At 41.7% G+C, this 19,785-nt stretch overlaps 1 protein-coding gene across 1 annotated transcript in view; it reads left to right on the top strand.

The window, feature by feature from the left end:
* The first annotated feature begins 362 nt into the window (after nucleotides 1-362).
* The window catches only part of LONRF2 (LON peptidase N-terminal domain and ring finger 2), a 42,878-nt gene continuing 23,455 nt past the window's right edge, over nucleotides 363-19,785 (top strand). The window contains exons 1-3 of the mRNA XM_081264859.1: nucleotides 363-1,440; nucleotides 11,349-11,467; nucleotides 19,523-19,645. Of these exons, the coding sequence (XP_081120985.1) occupies nucleotides 771-1,440; nucleotides 11,349-11,467; nucleotides 19,523-19,645 (912 nt within the window). The 5' untranslated portion in view covers nucleotides 363-770. The remainder of the gene's footprint in view (nucleotides 1,441-11,348; nucleotides 11,468-19,522; nucleotides 19,646-19,785) is intronic.

Below are 19,785 nucleotides of genomic sequence, written 5' to 3'. Positions count from 1 at the left end.
TTTCTGCTTCCTAATCAAGGGCACAATATGATTGTGAATTTCTCAAGTCCCTTGTCCTCCCCATACCTAGTTTGGTATTTTCTCATACCCTACATTAAAATCCGAGTTCGTCTCTGATGAAATGCAGAGTGGCGTTCTGGGAGCCCCCCTTGGGCTCCCCAGGTAAGGAAGACAGTTCCCTGAATCAACGCGTTCCCAGTCCTGGTCACTTCTTCCGCCCTCTCTCGAGCAGAGCCACAGGTTGCCTGGCTGCCAGGCCTCCCTCGGGGACAGGCAGGCTGGCGGGCTCTGCGACCGAGCTGGAAGCCCCCGGCGCGTACCTGCCCGGCGCGCGCCTAGCGGCTCCACAGCGGGAAGCGGAGGCGCGCGCATACGCGCGGGGCCGCCCCGGGGCGAGCAGGGAGAGGCTTGGGAGGAGCAGCTGACGCGGAGCGAGGTTCCCACAGTGACCTGGCTGACGTAAGGCGGTGGGACGCGGGGGGCGCTCGCGTGGGCAGAGGCTGCGGCCGCGCTCGCAGCGCCCGTCCCGCCTCCACCCTGCGGGGTCCCGGCCCCACGCGGTCCGGCCGCCCACGCCGCGCTGGCCCCTCGGCCCAGCCTTGCGCCCGCCCCCGCGCGTGGTCGCCTCGGCGCCTGGCGCGCCTCCCCCAGACGCGACTGGCTGGTGGCGAAGACGGCGGCCGCGCTCCTGCCGCCCTGCTCCGGGCAGCCGAGCATCCTTCCTGCTCCGAGTCTTCCCTCAGGGTCCGCGTCACCGAAGACCCGCGGCTATGAGCCCCGAGCCGGTGCCGCCGCCGCCCCCCAAGTGTCCCCGCTGCGACTGCGGGGAGCCCTTCGCCCAGCAGTTAGAGAAGGGCGACAAGGCCTTCCGCGCGGGAGAATACGAGATGGCAGCCGAGCTCTTCCGCTCCATGCTGGCCGGCCTGGCGCAGCCGGACCGCGGCCTGTGCCTGCGGCTGGGCAACGCGCTGGCCCGCGCCGGCCGCCTCCCCGAGGCCCTGGGCGCGTTCCGTGGAGCCGCGAGGCTCGGGGCGATGCGGCCTGAGGAGCTGGGGGAGCTGGCGGGCGGCCTAGCGCGCGCCCTGGGCCAGCGCGAGTGGCGGCAGTCTCCCCCGGGCCGCGCGACCGAGGCGCAAGGCGAGGGAAAGCAGTCCACGGCGCCCATCGCGCCCCGCGACCTGCTCGGCTGCCCGCGCTGCCGAAGGCTGCTGCACAAGCCGGTGACCCTGCCGTGCGGGCTCACGGTCTGCAAGCGCTGCGTGGAGTGTGGGCCCGCGCGGCCGCAGGCGCGGCGCGTCAACGTGGTGCTGAGCTGCGTGCTGGAGAAGTGCTTCCCCTCCGAGTGCCTGCTGCGCAAGCTGGCGAGCCAGGCGCGGACCCTGCAGCGCCAGCAGCAGCCCGAGGCCGCTCTGCTCAGGTGCGACCAGGCCCTGGATCTGGGTGAGTCAGCCGCGGGGCCGGGCCCTCAGGTTCGCACACCTGAGGGACGCTGAGCGACAGCGCGGGAGGTGGCCTGTGGTCCAGGGTTTTGGAGAGCTTTGTTCAGGGTTGGGAGGAGCGCTTTGATTTCTAAAGGTAGTTGGGTGTTAGCGGCCACACCCTGCAGCCGGGGTGGCCACTCTCAGAAGCGCCCCACTGGCTGTGCCTTTTCCAGGACCTGGGGAAGTTTTCCCAGGCCTCCCTGGGCAGCTGGGTAGGACCTTGTAATTTTGCCTTTCAGCCCCTTCTCAGCTGTTGACCAGGGGGAGGATGACAACGTGTTTTGTCCTCCTGCAGGAAAATGCCAGTAATTGGTCCACTGGAGACCCAGAGCCCAGTGCCTTGTGCTGGGGCAGGATTTGCTTTGGGGTTTCTGCTGGTGTATCCGGGAAGTAACCCCTCCCACTTCACTATCTCCTGTGCCTGTGGCTCTACCCTCCTTTCTGGGTCAAAGGCCAATAGATGTTGTTCTGACATACTTAGCTTCTGATAATACTGAAGGTGGAGGTTCTTAATCCTTCATCCATTCATTTATCTGGTCTATGACCAGCTTCATGGTCTTGCCCCTCCCAACCACCACCTGTTACCAATACATAATTTAAAGGAAGACCAGATTCTGCCGTTGTATTTGAGTATGCTTACTCTGTGGGCAGTTGAGTTGGGCCGTGTGTGGAGGTTCATTTTCTGGTTTTATAAAAGGGTTGCAAATCATTTAAATCATTAGCTATGGGGATGTGGCTAATCTTTTGTTACTGGAAGAATCTGTGTGTGAGTATGGCTTTTATTTTAAACCGGGGGTTAAGGTTTACTCTTTTATTTTTATTTATGTTTTTTTAAAGAGAGAGAGAGAGAGAAAACTTTAATATTTATTTTTTAGTTTTCGGTGGACACAGCATCTTTGTTTGTATGTGGTGCTGAGGATCGAACCCGGGCCGCATGCATGCCAGGCGAGCGCGCTACCGCTTGAGCCACATCCCCAGCCCCAAGGTTTACTCTTTTAGAAGACACACTACAAGGTGAAGTTCAGTCATCTTGTAGAACAAGTTCTGATTTAGTAAACAGGTGATAGGTAGCAATATCTACATTGGGGGATTCTCTGCAAGAATAGAGCAGTTAACCTGTTAAGTCCTTTCATTCCAGATGTGGGACACCTACTTTAAAAAATTGAGCAACAAATGAACCATTTATTTGAAATAAATGTTTTAGCCTTCTGAGAAAATAGGCGAATAATTAGAGCATTTGAAAATATACACATGTATTATACAAAATATATATATACATGTCAGATATATAAGCTCCAGATTATAATTTTTCAATCTATTTTAATACATCTATGTTAATTTCATTAAAATATTGGAAGAATTGAAAACGTGGAACTAAATGGGTTAACTTGTCTTACATAACAAATATTCTGTTTAATTTCTGTAACCAATATGTTCACACTTTAACAGATTGTATATTTTCAGGTTTTCAGCTATCTTATTTATGCATTTATGGTGTAGAGCAGCATTATCAATAGACTATAGTATAAGCTACACAAATAATTTAAAAATTTCTGGTTGCCGTGTTATAAGGGTAATAAAAACAAATGAAATTTATTTTAACTGTATATACAAAATATTATTTATGTGTCTTCTATATAAAATAAAGATTATATATGTTTTATTCACTGTACTCCTCAATTCAGTCCCTAAATTTTCACTTCCAGCACTTTATCTGGATTTAAAAGTTGGAGAACAGGTAGAAAATGAGAACTCTCCTGTGGTGCTGGTGAGACTACAGATTATACCCCTGGAAAATTGTTTAGTATCTACAAATGTTAAATAAGACCTTTGACCAAACAATTTCAAAGGGGTGCATGAATATATGCACCAAAAGACTATACACGAATGTAAAACAGTGCATATCATTGTTAAAAATACTCCTAATGTGGAAATAAACCAAATGTCCAATGAGGTCAGAATGGTTAAATATATTATGTCTTCATGGAATACTGTGCAGAAAGAAAAACCAACTACTGTTACAAGCTACAGTGTGGATGAATCTCACAAACATAACGTTAAGTGAAAGGAACAAGACTCAAAAGTGTCTTTACTGTGTGATTCTATTTACCTTAAGTCCAAATAGGCAAAATTACTAGAGCGTATTGGAAGTAAGGACAGTGGTTATCTCTGATGGATCAAAAGAAAGATTGACTGAAGCCAGGCCCAATGGCACACGCCTGTCATCCCAGTGTCTTGGCAGGCTGAGGCAGGAGGATCGTGAGTTCAAAGCCAGCCTCAGCAAAAGTGAGGCGCTAAGCAACTCAGTGAGACCCTGTCGCTAAATAAAATACGAAATAGGGCTGGGGATGTGGCTCAGGGGTCACATGCTCCTGAGTTCAATCCTCAATTACCTGCCCCTTAAAAAAAATGAGTGAAAGCCATCATGAGAGGGACCTGCCTGTGGGAAGAGGTGGTGTTCTGTTCTGTTTCTTGACCTAGGGAATGGATACACAGGTGTGTTCGTGAAACTATATACTCGTGTTTTTAAGCTTTTCTATGTATATATTAGACCACAATTTAAAGTTTTACACTATCTTAGTCAATTCCTATGACGGCTTAATTATTGAGTGTATTCAGTATTAGTTTTCCAAAGATTAAAAAAGAAAAAAAAAAAAAAAGGCTTTCGAAGTTTAAAATTGTGTGGAAAAGTGGAGGGGGTGTGGCTCAGTGGTGGAGTGCCTGTTTAGTATACGTGAAGCTATGTTTTTCATCCTCAGCACTACAAAAAAAATAATTTACAGAAAATACTTAAATTAATGATAAATTAGCCTCAAATAGAGGGTTTTTTAATATTTATTTTTTAGTTGGACACAACATCTTCATTTATTTTTATGTGGTGCTGAGGATCGAACCCAGGGCCTCACATGTGCTTGGCCAGCGCTCTGCCGCTGAGCCACGACTCCAGCCCCAGAGGTTTTGATATCATAAAAAAGTTCACAGATATTTGGAAGCAAAGTACCTGTGAATAGACCTAGGCTTTGACACATTACATGACACGACCAAATGTATCATTTATTTTGTTCTCCAAGTAGCTCTTCACACCTTCCCCAGACAACGTAGGGTTGAGTGTCCTGGCCCACTGATACCGCTGGTTATGGATGACGAGCCCTGCTTCCCCACATGTTGAAGTTTGAGCATTAGAGAAGCAGGCTGAGGCCAGCACACAAAGCAGGGTTTATTTAAAAAGGGGTCACATAGATTTCTCCTGTGAGGGAGAAGGGGACCACAGCTGGCATCATGGTATCCCCAGAAGTGAGGTGTTCTGCCCTTTTTATATTCCTAGGCTTCCTGTGTTCTCCTGCCTTTCCCCCCTTATCTTTCTCCTTCCTGCCTGTGTGACTAGGCCCAGGAATGCTCGGTGGGGTGGCCCAAAGGTGGGAAACAGGTGGGCTGGAGGGGAAGGACAGGATGGAGCAGCCCAGGATACACTAACTACCTTATAGCTCCCTGTAGGGAAGGGCTACTCCTGGGACAGGTTACCTTGGCAACAGGTAGGAGCCAGGGGCAGGTTCTTGATAAGGGTGGAGGAAGGGCTATGAAGGAATTAACATCTCAATCCCTCAGGGGACAGTCTCCAGCTTCCCAGACTCACTCAAAATTGACCTCCTTGATCCGACCTGACTCGATTTATCTATTTCTACTGACTGCCTGTCTAATTCTGGCTTCACCACCTGAGGTTATTTGGAGCCGTGTGCCTACTTGGGAGCCAATAAGTCGTAAATGGAACTCAGAATAACAAATACATATGTTAAAGAGAACAGATAAGTAAAGGTATGAAAGGATAATTTAGTACCTAATTGGCTCTAGAAAAGATCATATTGATATTCTAGAACTGCACAGTACAGCATCTGAGGGTGGGAATTACTTAAAAGAGTTAAAAAGATCAACTGCACACATCAGAAGTTGGCATAAGAAAACTCAGAAACAAGTCAATAGAAAATTCTAAACTGAATCATAACAGAAAAATAATAAAATAGAGCAGAAATATAATGGGACAAAGACAAAAGTTTTTAAACCATGAAACTGGAACCCCAGAAGGGGGGGGGGAGAGAGAGAGCGCACGCGCGCACATGCGAGCCCAATAGAAATACTTGAAGAAAAAATGGCTGGGAATTTTCCAATACTGATGAAAAACTTTGTCAGTGAGTCAAGAAGCTCAGTCAGTCCAGCAGGATAAACACAAGTATGCACTTTGTATACATGCACACACACACACACACACACACACAGACCCCAAAACAAAAACCAAATACATCTATTATAGCCAAGTTACTGAAAATCAAAGAGAAACTTAAAAGCTGTTAGAAAAGACAGCACATTTCCTTCAAGCCATTGTAAAATTTATAGCTGACTTTCCTCCAAGATTATTGAAACCAGAAGATAATGGAATAGTGTTTTTTAAATAGTGAAAGAAAAAAAAAGTCAGTCTGAATTTTTTGATCCAGCTGGACATATTTTTCCAGGCAAAATCAGTATGCCTTCATCTGAAGAAATTAAGTTGAAGGGTTTGATTTCCACCAGCGCTGCACTACATGAAGTGCTAAGGGAAAGGCTAGGGCTTGATTTAGCAAGCCCCGTATCAGCTTGAGTAAGTAGCTTCTGAGGAGTGTTGCCATCCATTCTTTCTGTTCCAGGGGAGCTCTACCCATCTTTATTGCTTTAGGAGTCATTTCATCAAACTCTTCTTAAATGACATCCTCCTGTTCATTCCTCACCACTTGCACACACATTTGACGGTTTGTATCAGGGACCCCAGCTCTGGGTACCACAGTGGCACTGGTTGCAGCTGGAGGAGGACAGCTTTGGGTCAACTCTGAACTCCAGAGGCAGACTCTTCTCACAGAGCGTCTTGGGAGGTCCTCTTCTGATGCTTCCCCAGAGAGGGGTTAATGGGTGAGCCTTCTGAAATTTTGCCTCAATTCTTTGGCAAGTGCAGATGTCCATTTTTTTCTGCTTTGTACTTTCTCCACATGAAGAATTTTAAATTGCTTTCCCTCTTCTATTTATTTTTGAGTGGCTCCTGAATAAAATCCCTCAGTTTGAAGCTTAAGGCTTAGGAAACATGTAGCTAGTCTACAGCTCTACCACCCGAATGTGCCTGACCTCATCGGGTCTTGGAAGTTAAGCAGAGTCAGGCCTTGTTCTTACTTGGACGGGAGAAAGTGTATATGCACTTATTTTACATGTTCTAAGAGACTGAATTATGCAGGGCCGGCTTCATGAATGAGTCACCAAAGTCAACAAAGAAAATAGCTGGATTTGTTCGGTGACTCTGTGGGAAGGGCGCATGATGAACGTTGGACTTCAGGAAAACGAGCCTTTGAATGTGAGGATAGAAGACTTAACTGCATTCCTTAAAAAAGAATGATGAAAATAAAATAATGTAAATTGTCATGAGAGCTAGAATGTCCTCCAAAGGCTCATGTGTTGAAGACATGGTCCCCAGGGCCACAGCATTCAGAGGTGGAGCTTATTGTGATTGGATCCTGAGAGTTCTAACCTCATCAGTGGATCAATCCATTGATAGATCCATAATTTGATGGCTCTATTGGAAGATGTTGGAAACTATAGATGATGAGGCCCAGTTGGGGGAAGTAGGTTGTAGGTGGATACGCCCCAGAGAGATGTCTCTTGTCCCCAGCCCCTTCTCTCTGTCTGTGCCTCCTGGCTGCCATGAAGTAAGCAGATTTACTCTACCCCCCACCTTCCGCCATGATGTTTGCTCTTGCCTGAGGCCCAAAGCTATGGAGCTGGCTGACCATGACCAAAACCCTTTCAAGCTGTGAGCAAAAAATCTTTCCACTTACCCTGTTTTATCACAGTGACAGAAAGCTGACTTACCTAATTGAAAGGTGTTTTTAACTCAGGATGTTTCATTAAGACTAAGCAAACACAAAGCTCAAACAAACAGAGGAATGATTAAGAAAATCATGAGACAAAAAAATGGAATCTGTTAACCAGTCAGAAACTGGCTCATGCCAAAGACCGGTAAGAGACCAATGTGTGGCACATGTGGTGACGAAGGAAGCGGAACACAGCATCAGGAACGGAAGGCAGAGTAATTGCAGGTACAAAAGTTTATAACACATCTTAAAATGATAGAAGGACATAAATGTAAATGATCAAAATTGATTCAGGAAGAAGTAAAAAGCTGACATGGACCAATAACCTAAAACACACTGAAATGTTACCCAGGGATTTTTCTCCTGCTAAAAGGGCACAGAGGCCCAGCAAGCTCTCACAGTCTTTCAAAGGTTGATTGGCAACTTTATTTAAGATCCTAGAAATATATAGGAAGAGTTCCATCTCATTTGGGGAGGTTGGTATAATCTTGATACTAGACAGGAAAAATTTATAGCATAGCAGTACATATGTGCATAGATGCTGAAATCCTAAACCAAATTTCTTAGTATTCAAGTCTGGCAGTATATTTTAGAAATATAAGGATAATTCAATATTAGACACACCTTTCATTGTAATTCACTACAACAGATCAAAGGAAATAATGCTCTATACATGTATCAGATGCTGAAAGAGCATCTTAGCTGTAGAATTCAATACCCTCTTGTTAGAAAACCCTTCTAGAAAACTAGGAATAGCTCAGGCTAAAAGCTGTGGGCTTAGCTACTTACCTAGCTTGACTAGTATTCTCTATCAGAAGCTTATGGTAAACATCAAAAAAGAAGAGCACGGTGGTACATGCCTGTAATCCCAGCTACTAGGGAGTCTGAGGCATGAGGATTGCAAGTTTGAGGCCAGCCTCAGCAAATTAGCAAGACCCTGTATCAACATAAAAAATAAAAAGGTCTGGGGGTGCAGCTTAGTAGTAAAACATTTCTGAGTTCAATCCTTAGTACCTCCCCTACACACACACACACACACACACACACACACACACACACACACAAATTAGACATGTTATTTTTAAAATCAGTGAGAAAAATGCACAAGGCCCTGGGTTTGATCCCCAGCATTGCAGAGAGAGACAGAGAAAGAAGGGGGGTGGGGTGGGGTTCATTATCACTATTATTGCAACATGAGAGTAAAATAAAATAAGGATTGTACATATTAAAATAGAATAATCAAAGTTTATCATTTGCATATGACCCACCTAGTTAGAATTCAGGAGAATCCGTTGGCAGATGTTGGAGCTAGTAAGAGACTTTAGCTGTCTGCACAGATCCCTAGCACGTTTCCCAAGATCAAACTACAGTTACAGTAGCATTTTTTTTTAAGATTTCCAAAAATCTCCAAAGAAGAATTATATATCAAATTCCTTTAACTACAGTTGGGGAACTTTTACCTAATCTTTTGGTTGGAAATGATGTTATTATCTTTAGTGAGTAATGACATGCTACTGTGACAAAAATCCTGAGAAGAATCTTAACAGAATTTTATAATGCCTTCCAGACAACAGAAATGTTCAATTTAAAATCATATGTTTGTGTATTTCATGGTTCCTTTGTGCATTTTCAAAGTCGAAACACATAAAATCTCATCATGAATTATAATTAGCAGGTGAACATTCTCACTTGCTTTTGATGATGGGGAATACAAACTCTGAACCTTAATTGAGTCATATATTATTCCTCCACAAGGGATACTGCTCTTCTCATTAGGAGACCTACGTTACCAAAAAATATTGTTAGATTCTGAATTTCATCAATTAACTCTGAAAAATTTGTTTTCTCTTTTGTTAAACAAGTACCTGCATAATATCCTCCAGTTTTCTCTTGACCTACAGCCTCAAATGTTTATCATCTGGCCTTTTACAGAAAAAAAAAAAAAAAAGTTGCTGACTCCTGCTCCAGCCAGTTAGCTATACCAAGAAATGTGTTTTTTAAAAAAATAATTTACATTTTATTATCTGACTCTTGCCGGTCCCTTCCCCATCTCCCCCTTTTTTTCTTGCCACACCTTCTCCGTATTGCACACATGTGGCGATAACACATTTATTAATATTTGTTGCTCACTGTGTCTTGGTGGGCCATCTTCTTGCACAAGAATTTTTACACACGTGTGCTCACTTACCTACATAAGCTGAAAGAAGGCATACTAGCAGTTGGGGAGATCCAACTGGGAAGTGTGATAAAAGGTCAAGGTCAAGGATTTGGAGCACACTGAGGATGTGTGTTAGGTAGAGAGATGAAAACACATTTTATGTTTTTTAAAGAGATAGAGAAAGAGAATTTTTTTTTAAAGATAGAGTGAGAGAGGAGAGAGAGAGAGGAGAGAGAGAGAATTTTTTTTTTAATATTTATTTTTTAGTTCTCGGTGGACACAACATCTTTGTTGGTATGTGGTGCTGAGGATCGAACCCGGCCGCACGCACATCTCCAGCCCCAAGAACACATTTTAGGTGACTAGAATATCCATCGATCAACTGACAGGCACAGGTGTGGCCCTGTCACAGTGATCCTGAGTGGACTCGTGGAGTGAGCCAAGGCCAGCGGCATGGAAGGCGGCTGTGACCATTCTGCTTTCATGCTTGGGCTCTGTCAGTACTGGCTCTCACTCCAGGTCACTTCAGGGAGTCACTCTTGCTTCCTGTGTCGCCAGTCACTCTGGGCTTCTGTACAGCTGGGCATGTGTCTGGGGTAGCATGTGAGTGATTACCCAGGTATCTTCTATATGCAGAATCCAGAGAAGGAAAGCTTTTGTTCTCCTTTCTCCTTTTTTGTAGTGCTGGGATTCGAACCCAGGGCCTTGTGCACGCAAGACAAGCACTCTACCAACTGAGCTATATCCCCAGCCCCTCCTTTCTCCTCTTAAGAGAACAAATTTAGGAGGGCTGGATGCAGGCACAGTTATATGGGTAAATTTGTGTCCATACAGGTTACGTAAGAAAACAGATTAGGTCTTACCTTTCTGTTCCATAAGCAGGAATTTTCTTGTCTACTTCAAGGAAAGTTATCTTAAATCTCCATCTAAAATACTTAATTATGGGCTGGGATTGTGGCTCAGTGGTAGAGTGCTCACCTAACATGTGCAGGGAGGGCCCTGGGTTCGATCCTCAGGATCACATATAAATAAATAAATAAAGTAAAGGTATTGTGTCCAACTACAACTAAAAAACATATAGTTAAAAAAATAAAATACCGAATTATTATAGGTTGAGTAGCTCTTATCCAAAATGCTTGGGTCCATAGGGTTTCTTTCAGATTTGGATTTGGGAATATTTGCATGGACTTTACTGCTTGAGCATCCCTAATCCAGAAATCTGAAACCTGAAATACTGCGAAATACAAAACTCTTGAGTATCATGTCAGCGCTCAGAACGTTTGAGATTTCAAAGCATATTGGATGTGGGATAGGGATGCTCAAGCTGCAGCAGCAGTGCACGACTGTCATCCCAGCGGCTCAGGAGGCTGAGGCAGGAGGATCATGAGTTCAAAGCAGCCTCAGCAACTCAGTGAGACCTTGTCTCTAAATAAAATACAGAATAGGGCTGGGGATGTGGCTCAGTGGTTGAGTGTCCCTGAGTTCAATCCCGTATACCAAAAAAAAAAATATATATATATATACATATATATATGATTCACTGGACTTTGGGTCTCTTACTGGAGATGATGTAGTGTGTGTGCAGGAATACTCACCATTAGTCTGGGTTGGTTTTTTTTTTTCGGGGGGGGGGGTGTTTTGAGGTCTTGTTACTGTTTTCCTGAGAGAAGTTCTGTAAATTAATACTCATCAAACCATTAAATTCTAAATAGGACCGAGAGAGGAATTATTCTTATTTTGTCTTTATGCTGCTTTTGTAATTTAACATTTTTGATTATTTGTTTTCAGTCTTTTTCACTCATTTGTATTCCTCCTGTCTTCCAGCTCCTGATGATACCTCATTATTGCTGCTGCGAGCGGATTTGCATTTAACCATGAGGAACTATGAGCAGGCCCTGCAGGATTCTGGTATAGTTTGTCAGAAGGAACCTCTCTTGACTAAGGTGATTTATCTTGGTTGGCTTTGGAGATGATGAATCGTGAATGAAGAAGAGCTATTTAAAATTGCAGTCCCTCATATATGTATGAGCATATCAGTAGTGTTAGTGAAAGAACTAACGTTTTGTGTGCTTTTTGGACTAATTTTAGTCTTTATGTTTTTTGATGGAAAGGCATGAGATTTCTTTGATGACACAAAATGAACTTTGCTTATCGAGTAGTGATAGCTTAAATTGTACTTAAATTTAAGAAGCCAAATAATAAAAATATTTAAAATTACAGTCCCTAATATACGTATGAGCGTATCAGTGGTGTTAGTGAAAGACATAACATTTTGTGTGCTTTCTGGACTAATTTTAGTCTTTGTCTTTTTTTCGTGGATCTTTGAAATTTGAACCCCTATGAAAAAATTTAAAGTTTAAAAGAACTTGTGATGAAATTAACACCTATAACATACTCTATTTGTGAACTGATAATTAAAACTATTGATTCTTCTGATCTATTACTTTTTAAATCATCTTTGCTTTAGAAACATGAAAGAGATATTAGCCCCAGTTAGGAGACAAGTTGTGTCTATCCATCCATCCATCTTACCTACCTCTCCTCTCTTCTTCCTTTCCTGTTTGCCAAAATCCTTTAAAACAAAATGTTTTAGATTAAATTGAGAGTAAAGTTGGCCTTTGGGATGAGCCCAAGGATGAGAGCAAATGTTCATTGGATTAAGCCTAGAAACCTATTTTGTTGCTTGCTTGCTTTCCTAAGAACATTTTCTACTCTTATTTCTGATGCCTTTTCTCTTATTCCTTCACTTGACCTACTATTTTAAAATTTATTTTAACAGATGAAAATTGTATATACTCAGGGCATAACATGTTCTTCTGAAAAATACATTGTAAAATGGCTAGCTCAGGCAAAATTAATGCATGCATTACCTGACATTATTTTTTGTAGTGAGAATACCTAAAACCTGTTTTCTCAGGAATTTTCAAGGGTGAAACATGTTAATAATTATAGTCACTGTGTTATACTAAATCTCTTTTGAACAATCTCCTAGCTTAAATCTTGTATTCTTTGACTAACATCTCCCTAGTCTGTCTCGTTCCACTACTATTCTTCTGAGGCAATTTCTGTAAGTAATGACCGAATCTTAATTATGAATTCTGAGTATTCCTGACAATAGACCTGCATTGACCTCTGAAGGTAGTTTTCCTCCACAGTATTGTTCTTTGAGCTAAAAACTTGGCAGAGTGTCTCCTGCAAGAGAGAGAGTTAGTTACTGCAAAGTTTCATGACTAAGTGAAACTTTAAGGGAGGCAGCCGATGAGTATTTAATGTTTGAGACTGTGGCCAGATCTTCAGGATTTATTGCAAATCTATAGACCTCAGTTCTTCATCAATGCATGGTGGATAACAGCTTCAGCAAAAATGTATCCTAACAAATCATTTTAAAACAACAAATGATACAATTTTGTTCCAAAGTATGTTGTTACAACTAAGGATTACAGGAGTGATATGGAAGGTTAGTTGAAGTGGTGGTAATCAAGAAGCCACCAGGAAGGAAGTGGATTGAGGGGAAGAATAAGTTGACCAAGCATGATTAAGATGAGATGGAAAACTTTTAGAACCACCTTCCCGCTTCCAGCTGGGGGAAATGTTACAGGAGGATGTTCATTCAAGTAAAACCCTTCCACACAGCCAATCATGGCTAATATTCATGGGTAACGATTCAAGGCTTTTTGGAGCAACTGGATAAGCCTGAGCCAGAAAACATTTGCCCACTTGCAGAAATAGATAATAGGCACATGATCCGTTTGATTTTACCAGGCAAAAAGGCTATAAGACCTTAAATTAAACCTTACCTAAAATTATTGAAAAACTCATTCATTCAGTTTATAAGCATTTATTGATACATGGTATCAAGAATGTACATGTTGATTGAGGTGATGTGTGTGTGTGTGTGTGTGTGTGTGTGTGTGTATGTAGAACATTTCCCTATGAAGTTCCTTGTGTATGTAAGAGGATTATTCTCAAAGAACCTTAGATAAGTAGAATGAACAGATTTAGAAACTTCTGATACTTGAGTCAGGCCATTTACTTGTATATGGTCTCAGAGGGGCTTCAGCAACATTGGATTCATAATTTTATACCTTTCTTTAAAAAAACCTTAAAGGGGCTGGGGTTGTGGCTCAGTGGCAGAGCACTTGCCTCGCAAATGTGAGGCACCGGCTTTGATCCTCAGCACCACATAAAAATAAATAAAGATATTGTGTCCTTATATAACTAAACCCCCCCCCAAAAAAAACCTTACAAATTATGTAAGATTCAGACTCTACAAAAGCTGAATCCATTCTTTTTTTTTTTTTAAGAGAGAGTGAGAGAGGAGAGAGAGAGAGAGAGAGAGAATTTTTTAATATTTATTTTTTAGTTCTCGGCGGACACAACATCTTTGTTGGTATGTGGTACTGGGGATCGAACCCGGGCCGCACGCATGCCAGGCGAGCGCGCTACCGCTTGAGCCACATCCCCAGCCCTGAATCCATTCTTATGAAAGGAAAAATATAATAATCGGTGAACTTTCAAGGGCTAAAGAGTTCCATAAATGAATTGTAACTGGCCTCTGGGGCATCTGTGAGATCCCAGAGAGCCCAGGGATGAAGCCCATGACCTGTTGTCCAAAATATTCATCATAGCTTCTTTTTTTTTTAATATCTTTATTTTATTTTTATGTGGTGCTGAGGATCGAACCCAGTGCCTGATGCATGCTAGGCGAGCACGCTACTACTTGAGCCACATCCCCGGCCCCTTGTCATGGCTTTTGAAATGGCTGTTCTCCCAGAGAACTCAGACTTGGGATGTAATGAATGGACAGTTACGGGGTGTTAGGCACGGTTGATGCTGGAGGTAGGATGGGTCACCGTCAGCACAGTCATGGTATTCAGACAGTGGAGAAAGAAGCCAGGTGGATAGGAACCTGAAAACAGACTCTTGCTGGCCGATATTGCCACTAGTGTCTTAGACATTTTGATGCAGGGATAAGGATGAAGAGGCGGCCATGGATGTGCATCCATCATTGTTTTCCCTCCCAATGGATCTACGTAAAATGACAGTAGAGAGAAAGGATGATTTACCTACTTCTAGGAACCACAAAAAAAATGAAGAGGTTATGTGAGCACAGAAGAGAGAAAATATATAAAAACTGGACTGGAAAAAAAAAAGAATATTGTAAAGTATCCAAACAGCAGGAGAATTGAGTCTCAAAGACTTTTGAGTATGGAAGGGATGAGAATTGTGATTTCATGGCTTTTTTGCCGGTAGCTGCAGCTAGAAGACAATAGTGGTTAAGCTCTGAACATTACCACCTGAAACTATCAGAGTTCTGGGGACTTCAAGGTCAGTACTTCATCTGGAAATGCCTGGTGGAATAGGGGGAAAGGAAGTGGAAAGGGAGAAATTTTCTTAGCAAAACAACTGTGCAAGTGAGATAGATTCAAAATATAAATCTGACTCACAGCTAAATTGTGCACGCATGTGAGAGGTGCAGAGGGCACAGCAAAAAAGCCAGAGTGACAGGGTCCCCCTTCCCGTGTTCAGTGAGTATCTTAAATGAGGAGTAGCACACAGCTCAGGCAAGACAAAGACTGAAATGTCAGTAAAGAACTCAAATCTGACAGAATAGCTAGAAATTAGGGAAACTCCTACAAGAAGGGGGAAAAATATCTCAGAATGGCTAAGTTCCAACTCTGGCCAAATCCTGGTTGATTGCCAAATTTCTTAGATATAGGGGAGGAACTGCAAGGCTTAAAAAGGAGCAGGGGAAAGTCAGAACAGAGCAGAGAGAGAAGCCACACCATGGGAACATAGAGTTTGTGGGGGAATCCAGAAAAGTTAATCGCCCTTTGTGACAACCCAGTAACACTCAGAAGAACATGACAAAGTGCAGAAGTTGTTAATACAACATAGGTACAATGTCCAGTTTCAACTAAAAAATGTTTGACACAAAAAGAAACAGGAAAGTGTTGACTTAAGATAAAAGCCAATAAAAATTAAGTGGGCCCAGATATTGTATTTACCTAGAAACAGCTTTTACAGAATGAGTATCCCTTATCCAAAATGCGTGGGACCAGAATCGTTTCACATTTTGGATATCTTCCAATTTTAGAATATTATCATATACATAATGAGGATGGGATCCAAGTGTAAACTCAAAATTAGTTTTATATATTCCTTATGGATACAGCATGAAGGTAATTTTATATAAGATTTTAAATGACTCTATACACAAAGCAAAGTTGCATGGTGTGGAATTTTCTACCTGTGGCATCATATCAGTGCTGAAAAAACTTTGTCAGCATTTTATTGGAGCATTTTCAATTTAAAATTTTTTGTTAGGGATGTTTATTGTGTATAAATGAGATCAAAGAGTCAAATGAAATTATATCGAAAGAGTAGAAGGAAAATATGTTTTTATAAAACAGCAATTTCAGTGGGAAAATTGAACCATTAAAAAAAAAGGAAATTCTAAAGATGAAAACTATGGATTCTGAAATTCAAAATTGCTGGACAGGCTCAAAAGCACATCATACATGGCAACAGTATCAATGAAAATGAGGGTAAATACATGGAAATTTCCCAGTCCAAAGAACCAAAAAGGGGAGGAAAAGAGTAAAGAAGAATGGAAAGAATCTCAGAAGCCTGTGTGGGTCAATGTCAAGTGTGTAGTTCATGTGCACCTAGAACCCCCAGGGGAAAAGAGAGACAATGGCAGGGGAAAAATTCAAAGAAATAATGGCTGAAAACTTTCCAGATTTAGTGAGAATTGTTAATTTCCGACCCAGCAAGATAAGCATGTACTCCAAGCAAGATAAACTCAAGTGATAATCAAGCTGCTGTGCTGTAAGGCAAATATTAAAAGAAAGTCTTGGAAGCATCAAGAGAAAACTGACATGAGATGAGAATAATGGCATAAGAGAAATAACCAGACTGATGGTTGACATCTCATTTGAAACCATGGAAACCATTTGACACTGGAAAAGCAAATTCAAAGTAGAAAGAAAAAAAAAATTCAGACTGCCTTCTACCAGAAATTCATCTTAAATGCAAAGACACAAATAGACTTAAAAGGCTCCAAAAATATATCATGCAAACACAAAAGGTACAAAGATGAGATAACTATATTAGTAACAAAGGGTACTACTAGAGATGTAAAGAAAAACTTTACAATAAGAGGATCAATACAACAATTTTATATATATATATATATATATATATATATATATATATATATATATATATATTTATAAACACACACACACACACACACACATGAAATGTCAGGGCATCAGAAAATTTTAAATTTTAGATAAGTACACAGAGTTAAGTGAATTTAATATACTTTGGCCAGTATTGATATCCTCACTAAATCAAAATTTTAGTTAATGTAGATAAAATCTGAATGGCGTTATCTACCCTCTTAACCTAATTGACGTTTGTAGAACATTACACTCAGTTGCAGTCTGCATGTGCCTCTTAATGCTTATGGAATCCCAGTGCTAGTAAAAAAGTATTAATAAATTTCAAAGCATTGAAATCTTAAAGAGAATGCTCTCTGAAAACAGAATTAAAGAGCAATTTTATTGTTTTATTTTATTTCAAAAATAAAATATCTAGGAGATCCTTAAACATCTTCAACTTACTTCTGAATCTGTGGGACCAAACAGAAATAAAAGGGAAAGGAGTAAACAATTAAACACAAATGATGATAACTTTGAATTTCTGAAATGCAGCTAAAGCCATTCTTATGGGGAAGTTTATGATGTTAGTGCTTCTTAAAGAAGAAAGTTCTCAAAGCAGTGATCTAAGCTTCCACGTTAAGAAAGTAGGAGAAGAGGAAGGAAATAAATGTAAGGACAGAAATCAATAAAAAGGACTCAGAAAACATACATCATTAAAAAAAGAAAAAAAAGAAAAAAGCCCCAATGGTAAATTGATGATCAAATTTTAAAACTCTTGGCCTTTCAAAAGATACTATTAGAAAAGTGAAAAGGCAAACAAAGAATAGACAGAAATATATGCGAGGCATTTATTTGATAAAGGAGTTGGTCTTAGTAAATACAAAAAAAAATTTTACCAATTTAGTAATAATTCAGACAACCCAATTTTAAATAATGGGCAAGGTATTTAAGCAGATACTTTACCAAAAAAGACATATGAATATGAAATAAATGCATGAAAAAATGCCCTGCTTTATTAGTCATCAGAGAAATGTAAATTAGAACCTCAGTGACATATTATTGTAGACCCACTAGACAGGCTTAAGTTAACAAGACTGACCACACTAAACGTGGCCAAAGAAGTCTACCAACCAGAATTCTTACACATCACTAGTTGGAATACAAAATTATCCAGTTGGTTTCGAAAGGTTTAGTAGATATTTTTTTTTAACATTTATTTTTTAGGTATAGATGGACACAACACAATGCCTTTATTTTTATGTGGTGCTGGGGATCGAACCCGGGTCCTGACCATGTGAGGTGAGCGCTCTACGGCTGAGCCACATTCCCAGCCCCAGATTTGTTTGTTTTTGATACCAAGAATTTAACCCAGGGGTGCTTAACAACTGAGCCACATCCCCAGCCCTTTTTTATATTTTTGATTTTGAGACAAGGTCTTGCTCAGTCGCTTAGGGTCTCACTAAGTTGCTGAGACTGGCTTTGAACTTGCAGTCCTTTTGCCTCAGCCTCCTGAGCCACTGGGCAGATTTTTTTTTTTTTTAAGTTAAGCATACTCTTCCTGTGAGACCTACCAATCTTACAAATATTTTCTCAAGAGAGTTAAAAAAAAAAAAAAACGAACACAAAGACGTGCAAATGTTCATAGCAGCTTAATTCATATTAGCCAAAGACTACAAAAATAAACCAAATATCTATCAACATGCAAATAAATAATTCATGGTACATCCATACAGTGGAATACTGCTTAGCTGGACAGAAAAAATGATAGGTGGATCTGCATAGCAACACAGTTGGTCTTAGAAGGGCCACAGCAAGTCACAAAAGGCACACAAAAGACAGCATTGTGGTTCCATTCATGTGAAATACTCAAAAACTCAAAACTAGAGTGACAGGTCAGTGGCTAGCAGGTCTGCTCAGGGGAGGGGACTGACTGCAGATGGCAGGAGAGAATGCTGGGGGTAATGGAAATGTGAGTGCTAATGGTTATACAACCACACACACTTATCCAAACTCGTCACATTGAGCATTTAAGATTGGTGGGGTTTACTGTCTATAAATCGTCCCTCAGTGAAAGTGTGACAGGAAGTATAAACAAGAGTAAGCTCATAAACAGAGAGAATGGGGAATATTTATGGAATAAGGGAATTCAACAGATTTCTTTTTCAAACATGGATGAATGTACGAAAGAGCCGAGGACATCCCAGTTCAGACGGAAGCTAAGCTCACGGCATGGGAGGAGCTCTGGAGAGGAGCTAGGCGTTGGGGATGGGAGTGAGCATGGAGGTTCGCCTCGGTGTCTGACCACCCTGTCATGCAGGGCAGTAGCGGCACACACATCACAGGGCCTTCTCACCCAGAGACTCTAGACGGACCACGGGGGGAGAAAGCCTGGCTGCCTGAAGTCCCTGAATAAGGGCCTTGACATCCTGCTCTTGGGGCTTCTAGCCCCAGAATCCTCCTCAGTAGATGTCAGCCGTGTAGACCAGGTATCTTCCAGCAACGAAGTTGAGGAGGAAGAAGCTCTCACCAGCTCAGTAGCAATATTACATTAATGAAAAATAAAATTAATAAAAAAAACTAACAGAGACCAGTTCTCTCGTAGCATGTCCATTAGAACTGCTATAAGCAGCAAATTCCAAATATGGTGATTCTTGTGTTCTGATTGTAAATTGTATTTATGAGACATCGCAGTTTGCCAGATTTCCAAGGTGGGTTTATGAAATCGAAACAAATCATTCTAACAATTTTTTGCAGAGCTGTCTGCATTCAAATGTGTATACTCATGCTGGTTGTGTTGTATATGTCTGCTCTGTCTCTTGGTCCATGCAGGGGCACCACATAAAAGCTCAGGCTCTTTGTGCACTGGGAAGAAGTGAGGAAGTGTTGAAGGAATATCTCTACTGCCTTGCTTTAAATCCTGATTGTAGCACAATGAAGAAAGAAGCACAGAAGGTATGAGTTCTGATAAGTGAGTTTCTCTTGGAAGTCCTGTCTATAGCCTTGGGTCCATGCTGGGTAACCCTGGCATTTGAAATAAACCGGAAGTGTAATTCCAAATGTTCTGGACAATGTGATTAGAAACATAGGGATAA

This window comes from Spermophilus citellus, assembly GCF_964194105.1.
Source record: "Spermophilus citellus genome assembly, chromosome: 13".
Taxonomy (NCBI): Eukaryota; Metazoa; Chordata; class Mammalia; order Rodentia; family Sciuridae; genus Spermophilus; species Spermophilus citellus.
Note: the sequence above shows the minus strand (reverse complement) of the source record. Positions and strands in the feature narration are given on the sequence as shown.